General features: G+C 38.4%; 1 protein-coding gene across 6 annotated transcripts; it reads left to right on the forward strand.

The window, feature by feature from the left end:
* Positions 1-3,677: 3,677 nt before the first annotated feature.
* On the forward strand, positions 3,678-20,344 carry phf11 (PHD finger protein 11). Of its 6 annotated transcripts, XM_034304555.2 has the most exons (17): positions 3,681-4,183; positions 4,419-5,488; positions 7,589-7,693; positions 8,018-8,151; positions 8,261-8,301; positions 8,944-9,038; positions 13,903-14,004; positions 16,501-16,526; positions 16,627-16,673; positions 16,842-16,924; positions 17,378-17,406; positions 17,519-17,567; positions 18,643-18,692; positions 18,791-18,912; positions 19,011-19,535; positions 19,718-19,789; positions 19,878-20,344. In XM_034304555.2, the coding sequence occupies exons 2-17, from the start codon at positions 5,360-5,362 to the stop codon at positions 19,973-19,975; spliced, it is 1,707 nt and encodes a 568-aa protein (XP_034160446.2). In that variant the 5' UTR covers positions 3,681-4,183; positions 4,419-5,359; the 3' UTR covers positions 19,976-20,344. The 6 variants fall into 6 exon arrangements, with proteins under 6 accessions (XP_034160447.2, XP_034160446.2, XP_053090286.1 ...); XM_034304556.2 differs by lacking the exon at positions 4,419-5,488 and having other exon boundaries at positions 3,678-4,183; XM_053234311.1 differs by having other exon boundaries at positions 3,681-5,488; positions 17,381-17,406.
* Positions 20,345-20,486: the final 142 nt, after the last annotated feature.

A 20,486-nucleotide genomic window follows, 5' to 3' on the forward strand; every position in this document is an offset into this window, starting at 1 on the left:
CCAGTGTTAGCTGAAAAGTCACCAAGTATTACCCATGCATGTCAGTTGCATGGTAATGTAAGCTGCAGTTGTGAGTAAGTAATAAGTACATCTGTGGCTCAGGCTAGTGCTGTCGGTGACATACTTGTGATGGCCACTGAAAATATACCATATATCTGTCAATGTAATTCCTGCATTGCAGGTACATCAAACACTACAGATCTCTGCACGTACATTCAACATCTACGGCAACTGTCAAGAGAAAGAACACATGCAGTGTTATGGGTTGACCTACAATGTCTCTGCCATTTTAAGGGTGGCTGTGTGTGTGAGCTGGTGGAGGCTGATGAGGACCCTTCCCTGGATGCTGTTGGTATGTGGGTTGAGTGAGGATCAAGCAACAAGAGGAAGGGTGAAGTGTGTGAACCATAGTATGTTGCTTCAGCCCTAATTAACATCAGCTATTACTGATGTTAATATATCCGTACATTTGGAGAGCCTTGAAGCATTTCTTGGTTTTGTACTGAGTGTTAGTCGGCACCGCCCTGGATGTTTGCAGCTAGTGGCCAGATAAGGTTGATGCCAAGGTGTTAGGCACACAGCTGTGCAACAGGCTCTGCCACACTAGTATGGCTACATGGCCATTCGGAGCTAGCAGGTTTCCAGGTAGCCAAAGGTCCATGAGCCATTGTGTGTGGCTTCAGCTACAAAATCAGATTTTAGCTGAGCCATGTCTAAAATTAACATCTCCACATGATCAGAGAGAACCCTGAGATGTTTCTTTGTTCTTCGTTTGTTTGTTTGTTGCGAATGATTGTGATTTGTGGCCTCAGAATCAAGGCCAGGGCCTGCCAGTCACTTTCGACAAGCCAGCATTGGCCTAGCTTCGCATTCCTTGCAGGGACTGTCCAAGCCAAAGTCTGCTTCTCACAAATGGTTACTACAAAGACAACAGGCACACAGCTGGCCCTCAGGCTCCAGTAGATTTGAGCACTGGCTGCCCAAGTGTAAATCCATTGCAGTTTAGGCTGAATACATTAACCATGGCCCTTAGAGGGCAATGAACAAGTGTTTTCTGAGTTGGTGTGCTGAGAGAGCGGCTTAATGAGAATATGTCAGTGGCAGGAGGGCAGCAGGAGGCATACGCATGTTCTGCCAAGTTAATGCCAATAGCTCCCAGCCACAGCTCTGGTGGCTGCGGGAAAAACCGAGGGACACACATGCTTCTATTCTGTATCTTGGCATGACAGATTAGCTTAATTCAAGTAAAGAACCATTTCTACTCATTTCTACTCACTGTGTTTGAAGTTTAAACTCTACTTGCATTGATATTTCAAGCTGTTTCTTTGATTTCACTACAGTTTGCAAGCGAGATACAGACATAAATAATAACTAAACAAGTAGAACTTGACACCAGTGACATCAACAGAGATGCCTCTGCTGCAAACAAGTCCTTTCAGACATTTCACCTTGCTGTGAATTTGACTCTGTTTGGATCAATTTTAAAATATAATCACTTCATCTCACGGTTACAATGAAAATTCCATAAAAATCCTACAAATACTCAACCACTCGTTCTTAAGATATCTTGGACAGACAGACGCAGGGATGCACAGACACACAGACAAGCTGAAAACATAATGCCTCCACAACTTAGTGGAAGCACGAAAATAATAAAAAGAAAAAGTAGAAGAAGAAGAAGGATTAAAAACCCTGCATGCATATCTAGATGAGACCAATTATGAACTTATGTACTGGAGAAATGTCAGGGGCAGAATTCACACACCAGGCTGACAGTGCTGCCAATTCTACCCCTTGTGAGTGTAACTAAATATGAATACATTCCGATAGGACAGATAATAAACAGACACAAATAGGGATACAAATAGGCCTACAGATACGAATAGGCCTACATATCTCTGTTAGGGTCTCCAAAAAATAATAATTTAATTAATTTAAAAATATATATTAACCTGCAAATTCATTGTTACTGGTTTTTGTCATTCTTAAATGACCCTTCTTCATCATTACTTTAAAAAAAATCTTCCCTGTCAATCATATTTAACTCCATTTAAATTCAAAGCACTTGTCAACTATAAACATCAGTTTCTTGACTGGGAAATACATTGTTGTTTTACTGCAAATTGCTATTTGATGTTATATTTTGTGAATGAAATGACTTATTTTTCCAGTGTTCATGTTTTTCAGTGTTTTTCCCATTAAAAAAACAAAAACACTTCTGGTATTGACCAAGCCCACTTCCGGTTTAAATACAGATACAGATATGAAGAGTTGAAGCACTAAACAGATACAGATACAGATATACAGGTGGCATTGTGTTACACCCCTAATAACCTCAAACGAAATTAAGTCAAAAGTCATTTACACTTGGAGAGTCAACAACATACCCAGCATACATACATATCCGGCATAGAGTCTAGCAGCTCATTCTGAGCAGTTTTAGACATATGTTGGTTCAGCTGTGTTCGATATAGCAGGTAGGCTTCCCATCCCGAAAAGACCTGAAACTGGACTGAGTAGGGCCATAGGCACACTGTATGCACTTAAACTTTGCCTTTGTTTGCAGAAACCTATTAGATTTAATTCCAATTATTTTCTATAAAAAAATGTCCAAATTGTCAACCCGGTCATTAACTGTCTTGTCCACTGTCCTGTCCTCCTCTGCTAGAGCAAGCATGGGCAGCATGATTCCTACCCCAGGGGACCTCTGTTAGCACTTGTTGTAGTTTCCATTTATCCACCTGAAAGTGTGATATCAACCGGACTCTAGGGATGTACCAACGTGATGCAAAAATGTGACAATGTGATTCGTGCGATTCACAATGTAGAAATCAGCTATTCTATTAATTCTATTAATTATGCATCAAATGCAATTGCACTGTTTGAACACCAGAGATCCCAATATAAAGAGCATGCTGTTCGCATTCTTTCGTGGAGAGCCTGCGCCATAACCGGGAATCATCTGTAAAGTGACTGATAACTCCAGATCAAAGTGACAGACACACTGTATAGGTTATATGGTTACACATCCAAAAAAAAAAGAAGCGCTTCAGTAGCATTCAAAAGATACAGAATTGAGGAAGTCAAGCACAGAAATCAAGCATTTTAGCCAACTTTGAAGCTCTATTTCTGTCTGGTGCCTCAGGCACTTCTACAGAGCTCATTATGTTTCAATCAATCAGGTCAGAATCTTTATTTATTCAATCAAATTTTTGGAAGAAAAGACAAAAATTCAGACAATTATGCACATTGTTTTGCACTGTAATACATTTTTTTTTAAAGAGTCAATTTTCTTCATTAAAATTTTGTTTAAAATATTCTGAGAATCGAATTGTATCACATTGTAAAGCCAGTGTAATGAAGGAAAAACAACATGTAATAAAACCAGCAATGAATAATGAAAAAAGAGAAAGAAAAAGTCAATTAATAATATGAAAATAAAAACACCTTGATGGACTGACACCCCGGCCATGTTCCAAGCCCTGACAAAGATAAACCACTTAGTGAACACGAATGAAATGCTGAATGAATAAATTTTAATGAATAAAACTAATTTTAAAATAAAATTAATACTTTGTATGCGCATAGTGTATGTGTGTGAATAGAGAATGTTATTGAATTTTAAAAGCAGTGGGAGGGACGTATTTTGAATTTTGGTCTTGTGATTGGCCAGTGGGATTCGCTACACAGCTTTGGCAACCCAAAGACATGCTTCATGTTTGGTATGGTCATGCTCGCTTAGTGCTGCTGGATAATTTTCGCAAAAAAAAAAAACATGCTAAATACGCTTAATTTTATTTTTACTGTTATAATAACACGGACTTTAGCAGGCTTAGCTGATATTATAGTAGTACAGAGTGCCGCAGGAATGAGTCCTAAAACCCGGAAGTCAGTGGGTTTTTTGAATGGGTTTTTGGTTAAATGCCTGACATAAGGTGTGTGGTTAACACGGCTCAAGATATTTTCACGTTTTATTATATGACATAAAATACATCAGCAATACCCCACTCGTGATTTTTTAAAGCTTTTACGTGTCTTGAAAAAGGCGGTTGCTAACAAACCGCTAAACGGGACTACTGAGGTTGTCATGGACATTAAACGTCATCACGCCGAACAGGAAAACTCATCTACAACAAACGGAATTTTCTCCAAAATAATGCAACATGGACACATTCTCAAAAAGGTGGGAGCAGATTCATCCACAAAAAGAGCCCAGTGGATCCTTATGAGGGAACATGTTTTTTAAAATAACGATTAAAAGAGTTGTCGGAAGCTTAGTGGTGGTGACGTTGAAATCATGCGACAGTGGTGTAGTTCGTTTAGAGCTTAACTTTAGCATTTTACTTCTGACGATTGTATTTAGGCTTCAAAATTCATAAAAGTGTGTTCATTTGTGATTTGTGTTTTGTTGGTCACAGAGCTTATTTTCTGCAATAATCCAAAAGCCAGTGGAAAAAATCCTACTGGCTTTTTGTCGAGGGAACCAGGGTGATGCTCACTTCCGGGTTGGCCTACAGAAATACGTCATCCCTGCGGCACTCTGTAGCGGAGGAAACGAAACCTAAGAGGATTAGTGGCTTGTGCTGCCTTCAAGTGCTATCGGAATTATCGTAAATACGAGTTTCCCACTAGGAGGTTGCACAAGAATGACCCCTCAAGTCGTAATTACGACTGGGAAACTCGGAGATACCCGAGTTTTCGAGATGGGAGGAGTCCTAAACTTTCACCATGGCGGAGGAGAGAACGGTTTCTGTACTGAGTGGCAGATTTTGTTCATTTTTCTAAACTCAGCTAATTGTTAGCGCTTGCCGTTTTGGTACTATTTATTTATGTACTATATCAGCAACCATTCTATACATGTTGTACATTTTTACACCGTGAAAATAGCTTGTATTTGACCAAAATTCCCTTATTTTCAGCAAGCTAAAAAGAGGATTAGCGGATTATGCTTCCTTCACGTGCTATAGGAATTATCGTAAATACGAGTTTCCCAGTAGGCAGTTGTACATGAATCACCCCACAAGTCGTAATTACGACTGGAAAACTTTTGATACGTGAGTTTCCGAGATTAGACGAGTCTCCCTCTCCCTCTCTCTCTCTCTCTCTCTCTCTCTCTCTCTCACACACACACACACACACACACACACGAATGAACCTGGCGTCGTCCATGTTTTATGTTGTTTCCGACAACAAAGCATGTGAACACGACCGTAACTCGTAATTACCAACCGCAGAAGTGGGTAGGACGAGAATTCCGGGAGCACGTGAAGGCAGCATAAAGCTTGGAAAGCGAAAGCGGTGTCGGAGCTCAGTGGGCTCGAGTATGATACATTAGAGGGTGTTTTAGTGTGTTACTGCAATGCGACCAGAAGAGCGGAGTTCTCCGTCCTCAGAGCTGTGCTGTGTCCTGTGTAAGAGGGCGGATGAGACAAAAATCACAGGCCCCCTGTCACGTAAACAGGGCATTGCTGCCCACCAGAACTGTCTGGTAAGTTGAGTTAGTTTGCATGTTTAGCACACACCTGCAAGGATTATATGAATGCATGTGTTTTTACATCTTTCTGTAAAATTGTTCGTAATAATTAAACGACTAAGTAAATCATTTAGATCAAAGCCAGTTAAACTATTATTAGGAGTGTAACGCAATGCCATTATTTGTATCTATTTAGTGCTCTAAATAGCCGTGAACACAAAAACTATCCGGTTCAACAGGTAAACCTGAAGTGGGCGTGGCCTACGTCGGTTGTTTCGGTTTTGCTTGTTTGTAATTAAACAGGAACTACAGGTGAAACTCGAAAAATTAGAATATCGTGCAAAAGTTCATTTATTTCAGTAATGCAACTTAAAAGGTGAAACTAATATATGAGATAGACTCATTACATGCAAAGCAAGATAGTTCAAGCCGTGATTTGTCATAATTGAGATGATTATGCCTTACAGCTCATGAAAACCCCAAATCCACAATCTCAGACAATTACAATACTGTGAAAAGGCTATTCTAGGCTCAAAGTGTCCCACTCTAATCAGCTAATTAAGCCATAACACCTGCAAAGGGTTCCTGAGCCTTTAAATGGTCTCTCAGTCTGGTTCAGTAGGAATCACAATCATGGGAAAGACTGCTGACCTGACAGTTGTGCAGAAAACCATCATTGACACCCTCCATAAGGAGGGAAAGCCTACCAGGAGATTTTGGAGCACTTCATGCTTCCTTCCGCAGACGAGCTTTGTGGGGATGCTGACTTCATTTTCCAGCAGGACTTGGCACCTGCCCACACTGCCAAAAGCACCAAAACCTGGTTCAATGACCGTGGGATTACTGTGCTTGATTGGCCAGCAAACTCGCCTGACCTGAATCTATGGGGCTTTGCCAAGAGAAAGATGAGAGACATGAGACCGAACAATGCAGAAGAGCTGAAGGCCGCTATTCAGGCATCCTGGCCACAGGCTGATAGCTTCCATGCTGCGCCGCATTGAGGCAGTAATTGCTGCAAAAGATGCCCAAACCAAGTACTGAGTACATATGCATGCTTATACTTTTCAGAGGTCCGATATTGTTCTATGTACAATCCTTGTTTTATTGATTGCATGTAATATTCTAATTTTCTGAGATTGTGGATTTGGGGTTTTCATGAGCTGTAAGCCATAATCATCTCAATTATGACAAATCACGGCTTGAACTATCTTGCTTTGCATGTAATGAGTCTATCTCATATATTAGTTTCACCTTTTAAGTTGCATTACTGAAATAAATGAACTTTTGCACGATATTCTAATTTTTCGAGTTTCACCTGTATATGCCCCGTGAAGTGGTGGTTAGCGCGCCTGTCTCGCACCTGCAGGGCTAAGGGTTCGACTCCTGCCTCCGCCCTGTGTGTGTGCGTGTGTGTGTGTGTGTGTGTGGAGAGCCTGCACACTCTCCCTGTGCACCAGGGGTTTCCTCCGGGTACTCTAGTTTCCTTCCCCAGTCTAAAGACATGCGCTGTAGGCTGATAGGCATTTCCAAATTGTCCATAGTATGTGAATGTATGTGCCCCAAGTTCCTTGAGATAGGCTCCAGGCTCCCCATGACCCTGTGTTGGATAAGGAGAATGGATGGATACCCCATGAAACTCTATCTATCTATTTATTTATTTAAAACAGAAGTAGAAATTCCAGCATGGCCTATGAATTCTGGCTCTGATGCCACAGTTCCACAACCTCAGCTTCCTCAGATGACTTCATGATTAGTGTCAACTAAACAGTTCATTAAATTTTTAACCAGTTATTATTTTTGTTTGTACCTGCCAGTTGTATTTTCTAAATAATTTAGATCCTTATATTTCCCAAAGTATAAACAACCCAGTAGCCTGATTTAAACTAGCCGCAACCTCGAACCAGGCAGTTACCAAGGATATCGGGATGAACGCTATAAATGCATTGCGCAGCGGCACATGTTCATGTTGATGAGCGTTGTCTTTCTTTGTCCCACAAGGTTCATATCTGACAATCAGTGCAAATAGTATGTCTCCTGTTTGCATTTGTATCTGTTTAGAACACACTGTCTGTTATTGATTATATGTTTTCATTTCTATGTGTCTGTGTCTCTCAGCTGTATGCATCTGGAATCTACTGTAAAAACTCTCCCACCTTTGATGACCTGTTCGGCTTTGACGTGGAGGATGTGTTAAACGAGTGTAAAAGAGGAAGAAAACTAGTATGTCTCTTTCTCTTTCTGTCTCTCTCTCTCTCTCTCTCACACACACACACCAAAGATATATCTGTTTATCAGTTCAGAAACTAGTATCAGATTACTACGTATATTATGGATGGACTGAAATTTTTTGAATTTTACCTTTACTTACCTTCATGTGTTTAACAACCCCAGCAAAGTTGGTCACCTATATTTGACCTATACAGTAGACGTACCTAAAAAAAAAAAAAGGGGGCTCCTGAGTGCAGACAGAATATATAATTATATCTATTATAATATATAGATTGTATATTAGAGATTCAAGTATAATGTTCTTACTATACCCAGAAATGTTCCTACTGTAAGAAAAATGGAGCTACAGCTGGGTGTGAGGTTAAATCCTGTAAGCGCTCCTACCATTACCCGTGTGCCCATAAGGCTAGTGCAAAATCTGAGGAGGACCAAAACAAGGGTATCTTCAGGTAAGAAACCAGCAATCTCATAATGCTTATTGGCTTACTGAAAAAAAAATCTTGTTTTACTAAAATGATGTAGTCTGTAATTTAGAGAGAAAACCTTTATTTCCTTTAGGTTATATTGTGAAAAGCATGATCCAAATGCCAGCAGTGGTGGTAAGTGACTTTTTAAAGAAATGTGGATTCTGTTTTGTGCATATAATATTGATTTTGATCACTCTTAAAGCATGTTCTGAATATTCTGCTTTTTTGTAGCTTTCGACAAATTGTAATATTCATTCAGTTGCTACCTGATGCAATGTATTATCAGTTAAACGATGCCTCAAAATGCGTGCAGTGTATGTTGACTTATCACTGGAGGAAACTTGAGCTGACTCTGATTATCACTTGGCAATAGTGTGACATAAATCATCAGGACACAGTGCTGTCAACGCTGATGGGTTTACGCCACACATTCTCTCAAAGAAAGTAGCAGATGATCAAAAATATCTTCCCAGTTAGCAGACCAGCCTGTTGTTGGTTTGCTCAGGTTGAGTCAGTGTATGTATGTGTGCTACACACATCTACGTTAGGAAACCCCTTCAAACCCCTTCTGAATACTTTTTTTAATTAAATACTTGATCTTTGTGTGGTTTAAGATTGCTTGTGTAAAAGTGAAGGGACATGGAATACAATATATGTTTTGTCTGTACTTTTTACCTAGTTAGGGAAAATTAGGCCCTTGAATAATGACACTACTGATCTCTACATTTAGTATATGCAGGCATGACATGATTTGTTGTTGTGTCTTTTTATTAGGTTCAGAAAAAGGAGATGCTAAAATATTTCCTTCTACTTTTGGCTGTAGAAGCTCAGACACAAGCGAGCAGAACAGCAGTTGTGGGGGATCTGAGGTAGACAATACACACATGCTTTCAGATGCTTTTATCTACCCTACCCAGTATTACAGATCTGTCACCCATTACACAGAGATTAAAGCTTTGCATTACACACAGTTTGTACATAAAAACATTACACATACACACCTGTGTTCACAATAACTGAAATTTCTAACTTCACAGTCCTTTGAAAAGCAATAGTACTTCTGCCATTGTCAATACCAGTGACAGACACAAAACTGAGTGTTAATTTATACAAATGAATAACCATAATAAAATCTTTTTTTTTGTTGCTGTTTTGTTTTTAATCTCCTTTAAATGTACAATAGTTAAGAATATTTAACTATGTACTAAATGTAGTGCACTTATTCAGAAGCCAATTCAAATGTCAAGTAAATACAAGTAGTATAAAATATGATTAAAATATTATTAGGACATCAGTGAAAGAGTTAACAGGACTTTACTTCCTTTACAGCTTCACCAGCAATAATATTTAAATCTTCTGACATGAGTTGTTATTTCTGCTTGAACTGAATAGATGACTTACTGCTGTTTTAGAAATCTTTCCACAATTTGTATTGTATTGTGAGACTTTCAGACGGTTGTTCAGTCCTTTTGTTTTTTGACTGTCTGTCAATACATCATTGCATTAAAATGCATTATGCATTATTCGTGAATATTGCTTCCTTGCATATAGCAAATATATATGCTATATATTTACATATATAATATATGTTTACACATAATCTGATCAACACATTTGGACACGATGAGGAATTAACGGTAAGTTTATCACATATCATTATATGTTTAATTAGATGAACATGGAGAGTGAAATCACTAGCACTGTTAAAAGCATCTGAAGTGCATTTACACGTGTAGAGAAAGCACAGTTCATGTTAGAGATTTGAGTTGATTTATATATTTGTGAGGTTGGATGGGGGTTGGGCACGGGACACAAACTGACCTCAGTAAAGTCGTCTTAATGATGCATGTGGAAGAACGAAGACAAACTGTTATTTCTTGTGCAGTTCCCATACAAGGGCTTTTAATACTGGTAACATTAGAAGATGAGTAAATTATACCAGTTTATACTAGCTTCAACTATCATAATGTACTTGTTCCTGATTCTCGGGCAAAGTGAAATGCTGAGCAACTTCATTACGGTCATAAAGTCTATTTCTCATTGTCCATTTAATAATTACAGTTAGATGTGATGGAAATAATTTAAAACTCATTGACAACATATGTGACACAATTAAAAACTGAACTCACTGACTCAACTAATGCACTGGTAACATTGACACTAAACATTACTTCCCACATGCGCATAACTTTGGATTGGATTATTTAGGGTGCATATAAGCAGAGATTGACTGCCCAGTTTAGGATACATATAAACAGTCCATTACGAATCTGCAGTCAGAATGAATTCGTACATTCTTTGCTTGTAAATATTGTTTGCATATCTTATGTCAGATTATGTTGCGGACAATAAACTGAATGAGATCTGTTAAAGACAAACATTTGGCTTTTGCTTTCTTCCTGTGAAACACGATTGGACCGTATTGTTTCTGTGATTCAATGACTGCAAGTTTGGTTCCTACTCTCCATTAATGTAAAAGCAGAAAACTCACATTTTTTACCCTCTCCAAGTTTCTGAGGGTGCCAGAACACTGTTCCAGATAGTTCTGGCTCACTTTAACCCTTATGACATCCCTAACATTGATAAAGCAGTTACTGAAGTTCAGTGAATGGATGCTGTCCAATTAATATTACTTTATTCCTCTTAAAAATAGGTTCAACATTAAGAATACTGTATATATTTAAAGTTGTGCACATTTTGATAAAACAGAATGAGAGAACTGATTATGGCCAGTTTCTTATCATTCTTGTAACACCACAAAGTTACTGCTTCAGTATTGCATGGGAAGCATGGATTTCCCTATAATCTACATGAAAAATGTTGCAATAAAATGTTTAACAGCATGGCTGTGTCTTTACTCCTCCAAATTACAATGCTAGTAAATAAAAATTGATCTTTAATGTTGGAAAGCCAGTGAATGCACAGCCAGTAGAACCCTTTTGAAACCCACCTTCTAAGACATTCTATGGCTTATTTAAACAAAATTCTATTGCCACACTTTTTGTTATTTTATTTTAAAACATGAGGAGTTTTTGGTCCCATCCGAATGCCTGGTCCATGAATAGTCATTTTGAGTACTTTTGCGTAGACAAAGCAGCTTGATGTATGTTGGACAGATTGTTTAACTGACACACCAGGTGACTGGTGTAGCTAGCTTGCCAATACACAAGCATTAACCTAGAATTTCTAGCATTAACCTAGAAATATTTTTAAATAAAAAAAAAGGTCGCTGTTTGGGTTTAAATAAGCAAATACTTAAGAGCCTATGATTGGATCATTACTGCAGTGATTAATATGTTTCAGCTGGCAACAGTTCTTTTAACCTTAACTGATACGGTGTGTAGCTTCTCATTTCTTAAACAACCATGGCAGATTACGTATCCCATGGTCGTGGAAAAGATGTTACTGAAGGGGAAATTTGTTGGTCTGCATCAAGCAAAGAAAACAACTAAGGAGATTGCTGAAATCACTGGAACTGGGTTCTGAAATGTCCAGTGCATTATTAAAGCCTGGAAGGATATTGGTGAACCGTCAACTTTACAGCAGAAATGTAGTCGGAAAAAAAAATCTTGAATGATCGTGATCGGAGATCTTTAAAACGCTTGGTGATGTCACATCGTAAAAAAATCGACAGGAGAACTCACGGCTATGTTTAATAGTGAAAGTAAGAGCATTTCCACACGCACAATGTGATGAGAACTTACAGGATTTGGACTCAACAGCTGTGTGGCCACAAGAAAGCCATTTGTTAGTGAGACTAATCGGAAATTTGCTAGGGAGCATAAAGACTGGACTGTGGAGCAATGGAAAAAGGTCCTGTGGTCTAATAAAATCAGATTTACCCTATTCCAAAGCAATGGGAGTGTCAGGGTAAGAAGGGAAATGCATGAAGTGATTCCCCCTTCATGCATAGTGCCGACTGTACAAGCCTCTGGAAGCAGCGTTATGATCTGGGGTTGCATCAGCTGGTCAGATCTCGGCTCAGCCTCATTGTGTGGCAATAAAATGAAGTCAGTTGAGCACCTGAATGTACTGAATGACCAGGTTATCCCGTCAATGGACTTTTTCGTCCCTGACGGCACAGGCATATTCCAGGATGAAAATGCTAAGATTCATCCGGCTTAACTTGTGAAAGAGTCGTTCAGGGAGGATGAGGAATCATTTTCACACATGAACTGGCCACCACAGAGTCCTGACCTTAACCCCATTGAAAGTCTTTGTGATGTGCTGGAGAAGACTTTACGGAGTGGCCCGACTCTCCTGTCCTCAATGCAAGATCTCAACCAAAAATTAATGCAACTCTGGATGGAAAAAATGTTGTGAAGTTGCATAAGGTTGTTGAAACAATGCCAGGACGAATGCGTGCCGTAATCAAAGCTAAATGCAGTGCAACAAAATATTAGATTGTGCACCTTTTTTTTTTGGCCAGGCAGTGTATTTGCTTTAACCAAGTTGTTTGTTTTAACTATGTATTTGCTATAACTAAGTTGATAACAATAAAAGCCAAGTAGTCAGTTTGCATTAATTGAGTGGAACAGAAACAAACTTGCAAAATCCCCCAAGTGGTGTGGCACTATGATTCAGGTCGCAGACTAGTACAAGGGTGCGAGTTGTTCGGCACTGTACCGCAGCAGTATTGCAGTGGGATCTTTAAGCTTTCCTTGGGATGTGAAAGACTGCCATTATCAAGAGTAGCTGTTGGTGGTTAGGTGAAGGCATCTGGTTGCTAATTACAAAAGGCTCTTCCAAACACTTGAAATAGCAAATCCACTTCGGTAGGTGGTAAGGAACATTTGCTCTACGTCAATATGGGGTCATTACCTCAGTTACACTGCTATCTTAATACTACATGTTCAATATGCAAGTGTATTCACCTCAACTGGCTTTAGTCAGAGCAAAGAACAAGAACAAGGACAATTGAAGATCAGACAATTGTCATGTCTTTTCAAACTCCTTTATTTATGTAAATTTTCTTTACTTAAGAAGGCAACAAACAGGAGATGGCATGGCTTTCCCTTCAATTTACATGAAAAAAATGGCCTCTGCCTGTCTTACTCAAGATGGTGGAGGCCCTGAACACACACACACACATTTTTATCCAATAAAAATCCCATTCTAATCTGGAGGCACTGTATATACTTTGCCCTGGCCTGCTTTTCACTTTGAGTTTGCTTCATTTTCTTGATTGTCTGCTTTGATATTTAAATAAATTTGCATTTGCATTTAAACCGTGTGCGATATCTTAACACATGTACAGCCCTGATCAACCAAATGTGAAATTCATACAAACCCTAAAGACCAACAGGTCACAAAGAAATCCTCACATTTTTATTTTTATTTAAAATGGCCCACAGTTGCACTCAGTGACTCCAACCCTGACTTCCTCCACGTTCCATCCATGAATAAAATCATTGTGGTAGTGTTTAGTTTTGTTAGTGTAACATTAATAGACAATTTGCTTATAAATTATACATTTTAAAATAATACTTATTCTGAGATTAATTTAAAAAAAGATACAGGCACATTTGTTACGTCAGTTGGTAAGAAGGTCCAGAACAAAATTATTTGAAATGTAAACATGACAGCCACACCTAATGTTACTGTCCTCATTTTACTGACCTGATTTAATCCACTGATTTTCTTACATATTAGAAGAGACTTAAAATGGTTGCGTAGACAAATGATGACCACCTATGCTGCTATAAACTAAGAAGGTTTACATCTTCTTCTCAGCCCAACTGTACCCCCTTGCCATGTCCTCCTGAGCCCAGCTGCTCTGTTGCGTCCTCCTCAACCAAGCTGCAAAGCCCTTCCTTCGTTCTGCTTTTCCCGCTGGTTGGTTTCTTTCTGTTTGTTTGATTGTTGGCTGTTTTTTTTTTTGGTTTGATGTAGAAGAGGCATGTGATCCTGTCACATAACAGTGTAACTACTATATTATATTTCCATCTTGGTTTGCAACATTTAATATATTCGCAAACGAAATGTAACTTCATTTAATTTTGTCAGTATTGGTAAAATGTTACTGATAATTTCCATTTCCATCACCTACACTGGCAAACATTTTAAAGTGCTAAATCATTTTTTGCATGAAATCCCTCAGATGGAAATTCAATCTACACAATGCTTTAGACACCTTATCGATATCAGGATCCTAGCTAATACTAAAGTGCGGGTTGTGCCTAAAGAGGGAACCCATGTAAAGTCCTGCTGAAATTTGTTCTTGTTTGTTGAAGCATTACCAATATTGATATTGGGTATTTTTGACATTCCCAGTTTCTATATTTCCTATCTCATCCAAAGTCACTCTCAAGCTATCCCCTGTGCGCTCTGAGATCAGTTCAATATCAGCTCTGCGTATCTCAGGATTCTGTAAATATAATGTGAGGTTACAATCTGGAATGTGAATATGGTCCTGCTGACCAGCTTTCCCCCAAGATTTGAATCTTTGATTGTATTTTTTGTCTCTGTCGTTTAAATACTGCTGGGGAATTGGCTGTGTGTATTACCATGTATCAACTTTTATTGCTTTATTGTAGAGATGCACAACAGCATTGCACTATGAGTTCATTTAAAGCACTTTCCTTGTAGCCCAGAAATCTCTGCTGTCTGGGATTTCTCAGGTTTGGTAGCTTGCAACTAATTTTCCAAGTTATTACTAAAGGTTAATAAGCTGTTAGAACTGATGGTACATGTAATTGTCAGTTTATTGGGCAAGGCCACCTACATTCATTGACTCAATTTTCAGGTACACATAGCATATGGGTGCACTTTGAGGTGTATATATAGGCTGGCATATATAGGCATATATAGGCCTTTGCTATGCACTACATGTCTACCAACAGCCTTAAAGGGAAACTCCTCTCTGAAACACATTAAATCTGATTTAATTGAAATAGTTGTGAAGTGCATAGCTCGTCTGGTGCTAATTTGTTGGTGGTGTTGTGTTCTTATTATACCTGTGAGAAGTTTACTCTACTTTAGGTAGAAATTAAGCAGTGGCTAAATCTCACTGGCACGACTGTTAGCAGATATTCGAATGGCATTGTGGGCAATGTAGGAAACTTTTTACCAAATTGAAAATAGACCGACACAAACTAATGTATGAACTAAATAAGTCAACTCAGAATTTAATTACTAAATAAATGTTGCATTGATCACAATCACATTAATTGTAAAGATCAATATGCAAGTCATATTCAGGGCGGATTTTTCCTTTAGAAGCCTAAGGATTCATTCATTGTGCAGTTACTCTTTGAGGCAAAAACAAATGCTGAAGCCATCCACAGCCACATGCAAACAGCACTGAACCTCATATAAGGTACACTGGTACCCTATATCCACCCCAGTTTCTACCTTATGCAAGTGATTTGTGAAAGGACTATATCTAAAATCTATCGAGGTTTTACACCACCATTACCATGAGCACCCTACCCCAACCCCCTACCTGGGACCACACATTGTTCCTCTTCAGGGATGGTGGGTTTGCATCATCCCGGCTAAGAGTGTTGTATCAACACCTGTCCAGAACAGAAGAAACTCTTAAAGCATATTTAAGAGTTTTGCTATATTTATGGTAGAGAAGTGATTCCCAATACCAGTCAAAGTTCTCTAGATCAGGGCTCAGCCAGTTTGGTAATGGGTCATCAGCAACCTTCCAACATGGTTTGGTGCTGTCACAAATAGCTGACCATTTTTACAGGATACTAATACTAATTGGATATTGCAAATAACTATTATTTGAATAGTCTTCTCGTACTTAAAAACAACTAACCACAATGGCCTATTAAGGGTTTGAAATTTAATTTAATATTAATAATTATTAAGCATGATATTAATGTTCACTATTGTAATTGAAAAGATTTTTAGTAAACAACTGTCTTAACTGGTATAAGCCTTGATTGCTAGCAAGGTAGCTAGAATGTTGGCCCACTTGCATACCTTTCAGTTAAAAATACAACAAAATAAAATGCAATATGTTTACATAAATATTATACTCAAATCTAACTCCTGAAAATGTGGAATTTGCCAGCAGATCCACTGTGAGCCATTGAAATGAAAGTATTTGACATGCAACATTTTAGTGGGCGGCTAAAAAAAAAGAAAGTGTTGGATTTGCTCACCTGGTTTTGCTGGTCTATAGGCAGGGTCACAGTGCATAGATGGCCAGCTGTAGTTCAGATTCAAAATTCAAAATGCAGCATCTGTTTGTAGAATGAGGCTGTTTTTTAACCAAACAGAATGTCTTATGTTCTATGTATATCTTATGTTCTATCTAAATTGTTCAATGTTATTATTGAGATTTTTATTATTGTAACCTCTTTCTGATTACAGAGTGACTCTGAAACATCTCTGAGAAGGTAAATGTCTTCTGTTTCTGTCTGTTTCTGTTTTTGTTGAGGGTATTTTTATTCTCAGATGTTAATCATGTCATCTTTCGTTTGATTTTATCTCTTTAAGGTCACAGAAGAGGAAAAGGGAATTTCTGGAATCTTCTTCTGACTCAGGTAATCTGTCTTTTAGTGCTTGCAAATTCAGAATGTTCTGCTAATGCTGATTGTATGATGATTATGCTAATTATAACAGTGACCTTCACTGACCTGACAGTGGACAATTAATATATATCGGAAGGATTTTGAAAAGTTTGAACAAATCAACTGTTTTATTTCCATAAGATGAAACTCAGAGCATCATTGATCCGGTGTTTGCACCAGTAGAATCAGAGCTTGAGGATAACACACCTCCAAAGCAGAATATGGTGAGAGTCCTACTACACTTAAGCCTGCAATTAAATTGACATTTACCACTTATAAATTTGTGGCAGGAAATAGCCACAACATTTCCATTGTAGGAGCATAACTAGCTGTGAGAGGTTAACATCTTTGGCAATGAAAAGCTATTTGGACTGAATACAAGGAACTGTATCTTGCTGTGTGATAAGAGTATGGTAAATGTACTTGCTGGAGTATGAAGTATGCAATATTGTACTAAGAGGTTACAGAGGCACATAGCACAACATATGTAACACTTAAAAAGCTTTCTAGGTGGACAATATTCAGCCTTGTAATTAGTTTTATGTTTATTAAATAGGACTTTCAAGTAACAGTAGTAGATAGCAGATTGATCTGTCAGTGTGTGAACATATTGTTATAAATTAAAATATTTCTAATCAGTTGTATCACAGTAGTGAAACTGTTTATCGTCTTCTCAGCAGCCAACACTTGACTCTGAATATAGAAGGTAGGAATTAAAATAACTCAAAAATAACATACTCAAATTCAAACCCTAATTTGATATTTTTGAACTTTTTGCTGATAAAATGATGTTTTTTATGTTTTTATGTTAATTGAAGCATAAACACCTTATCTCTCACAGCAGGGACAATAAGGAGCCAAGACAAGGTAACTATAGTTTGTGATTGTGTGAAATGGAGAAGCAGGGGTGCCCATAATTTTCAAGAATGGGCCTCATTTATCTGTCTTTTAATAAAGTTATGTGTAAATGTTTGCATAAGCCAAACTGAACTATAGTATTCTGCCAGATTTACGAAAGTTTCGTAAATGCTGATTTTCTTCCTACTTGTGTGCGTATGTTGATCACCCGTAAAGTGCAAAGCACATTCTCGACACAGCTCATTTGCATGTAGTGATACCCACAAAACTCCATAAAAGAACAAGTGCATGGACAGCATGAAATGAACAATGAGGGTAAAGGCAGTAGGGGAGAAGTAGAAGCTATTTTGACTCACTTCTATGCCAATAAAAATATTTAATAATATATAATGATAGTAAAAAGCGTGCACTAAATCTTCCTTCATCTGAGGCAGTGGTTTGCAGTTTTTGGCTGTGTGCAGACAGATCAGCCTGTCCTCCATTTATAGGGCAGTATTTCTTATGTCATAATTGAATAATAAGTTTTATTTATAGGTTTGGCTCAATTTTTTTATTTTTCATATTCTTTAATTAATGTCAATAAAATAAAACTACTGGTTTTCACAAAATGTTCTCGATGGTATTCTTAGTCCCTCGCCTAGTGAACCAGCATGGGGACGTGTTTTTGATAGAGACCACAAAGCTCTTTGCTCTGGATAAGGGCATCTGCTAAATACTGCAAATGTAATTAAAAATTAGCAATTTGAACTCAACAGTATAATCCTTTTAATATATAAAAGTGCAGTAAGCCATGCAAATTATATGATTTGAAGTCGATCAGGTCTAGGTTTACATTCGTTAGTCTTCTTATGTGTGAATTTACACACACTCAGGAGCATGTGTAGGATACGAACATTTTTTCCAAATTTATGAGATTTTCATGAATAGCAAGTTTCTTATATATACGCTCAGATGAATGATTTACAAATAAATCTATTCGTATCCAGCTTGATAAATGAAGCCTATTGCGTGTATTAGAAAAATACTCATTTTACTCCATACTCAAATACTCATAGACATTTGCATATATTCCTTTTTTGCGCAGGAGTTGCTCCTAGTGATGATGATGATGATGATGATGTGTGTAGAGATTTGGTGAGTACACCTGCACAGACCAGACTAGAACAATCCCCATGCAGCTTTTAGTAACATGTTCCATATGCTCTGTGTTCTGTCTGCTTTGGCTCTAACAGGTCTTTCATGTCTCTTGCTCTCCCTAAGGATTTTGAATCCCAGAGTCTGTTACTAACAGAGTACCGCCAAGAGAATGTGCCATTCACTGTTATTGCAGATTCAGGACCTTCTGTTGAATCAGGTATCTCTCAGCTACGCAAGTCTGCTTATAATATTGCTTTTGGTTGCATTGGTTCTTAACAAGTGTGATAAAATTATGAATTATCTGAATGCCCTAAGTTGCAGAGAACAGCCCTGACCCCTGTTCCCCTGCTGCACCAAGCCCAGCAGACACTACTGTGAGTAACTTGGATCAGTCTGTCTCTGCCCCTGAGCAGGCAGCAGCCCTTCACTCCAACATCACCGTTCCACCAAACCCACCTGTGCCTGCCCGCCCATCTCTCGACTCCCCTCCATCCGGTGCCACCGGTGAATCCTCCAGTGTCAAAGTAGCCTCGTCTGGAGACCTTCCTGCAGAGGTGGAACGTTGTGCATCTCGGGACATACCACCTTTACAAATGACAGATGAGCTACCAGGATCTCATGGAAAGCGTGATGATCATCCATTAGACCTTACAGCACCTGGCGTGGCACACGTTCAGTTCGGTGAACCTGTAGACCACGTGGGTGTGTCGAACTCCAGCGCTGCCCTCTTCTGGAGGAGATGTAATGAGGTGGGCTGCACGGAGGCCATATTCACACAGCTTACACGTCAGCTCACTAGCTTGGCTGAGAGGGTGCAGAATCAGCATGCCACACAACAGGGTGAGAACAGACTTTATCTCTTTTTGGTCTTTTTTTTTTTTTTTTTTTTCCCTCACAACAATAGGGTAGCAGTGGCCATCCCTTGGCTCTACCCTTTCATTCCTGAAATGGATCTAATAATGCACAGTACTATTTATGCCAAAGCAACAGAGAATGTGACTGGTGTTACTGTGACTCCACAGACTACGCTGTCTCTCTCAGGATACTGGAGGCATCGGGGAAGCTCCCTGCAATATTCAAACAAATGGAGCAAGGTTTGCTGTGCACACTTTTAATTATGTATATTTTTTATAATTGTCTAACTCCTAGCAGATTATTTACTGCAGATCATCTCTCTTGCAGACTTACAAGATCAGGAAAGACAGCTGCAGAGAAAGAGAGAGGCATTAAGGGATGCAAAGGCAGCTCTTGACAAGATCAACTTATCTGATGTTAAATAATAATGATTTTATTAATGATTTTGATGACTTTTTTATTTAAATTTTATCCTATATGTATTATACATTGTATTTTTATATTTCTTATGAAGTTTATGTCAAGTTTAAATACCTACTCAGCATATACTCATGTATTCTTAGTTCTACAAGTTTAAGCATATATTACAGCTCTATGAATGGGCTCTGGTTACTCCAAGAAAAAAATTTGCCTTCAATTCTTTTATTCATCATGAAATTTCATGAAATATTATAGCCTTAGCTAGCCATTATGCAGTGTGTCATTAGATATTGATTAAATTCCTCAGTGTATCATTTGTTTATTTGTTATTTTGTATTTGTTTTAATTACAATTATTTCCAAAGTAGTCCCTTCTATAGCTTCCTTACTGGTCTGTTCATTGCTTCTTGTGTCTGTTGATCTCCACTATCACTCAGCAGATGAGATGCTACTTAGAGTAACTTAGAGTCAATCACTATGGAATGACATAGAGTTACAGACCACTCTATGAATGTAG

This window comes from Pangasianodon hypophthalmus, chromosome 5 (assembly GCF_027358585.1).
Source record: "Pangasianodon hypophthalmus isolate fPanHyp1 chromosome 5, fPanHyp1.pri, whole genome shotgun sequence".
Classification (NCBI taxonomy): Eukaryota; Metazoa; Chordata; class Actinopteri; order Siluriformes; family Pangasiidae; genus Pangasianodon; species Pangasianodon hypophthalmus.

Bases quoted from the DNA above. Each gene is read 5' to 3' on its own strand.
- phf11 (XM_034304555.2), top strand. From the start codon at position 5,360: ATGCGACCAGAAGAGCGGAGTTCTCCGTCCTCAGAGCTGTGCTGTGTC. The intron at 9,039-13,902 runs GTAGACAATACA...TCTTCTTCTCAG, and splicing joins GCAGTTGTGGGGGATCTGAG to CCCAACTGTACCCCCTTGCC. The intron at 16,527-16,626 runs GTAAATGTCTTC...TATCTCTTTAAG, and splicing joins TCTGAAACATCTCTGAGAAG to GTCACAGAAGAGGAAAAGGG.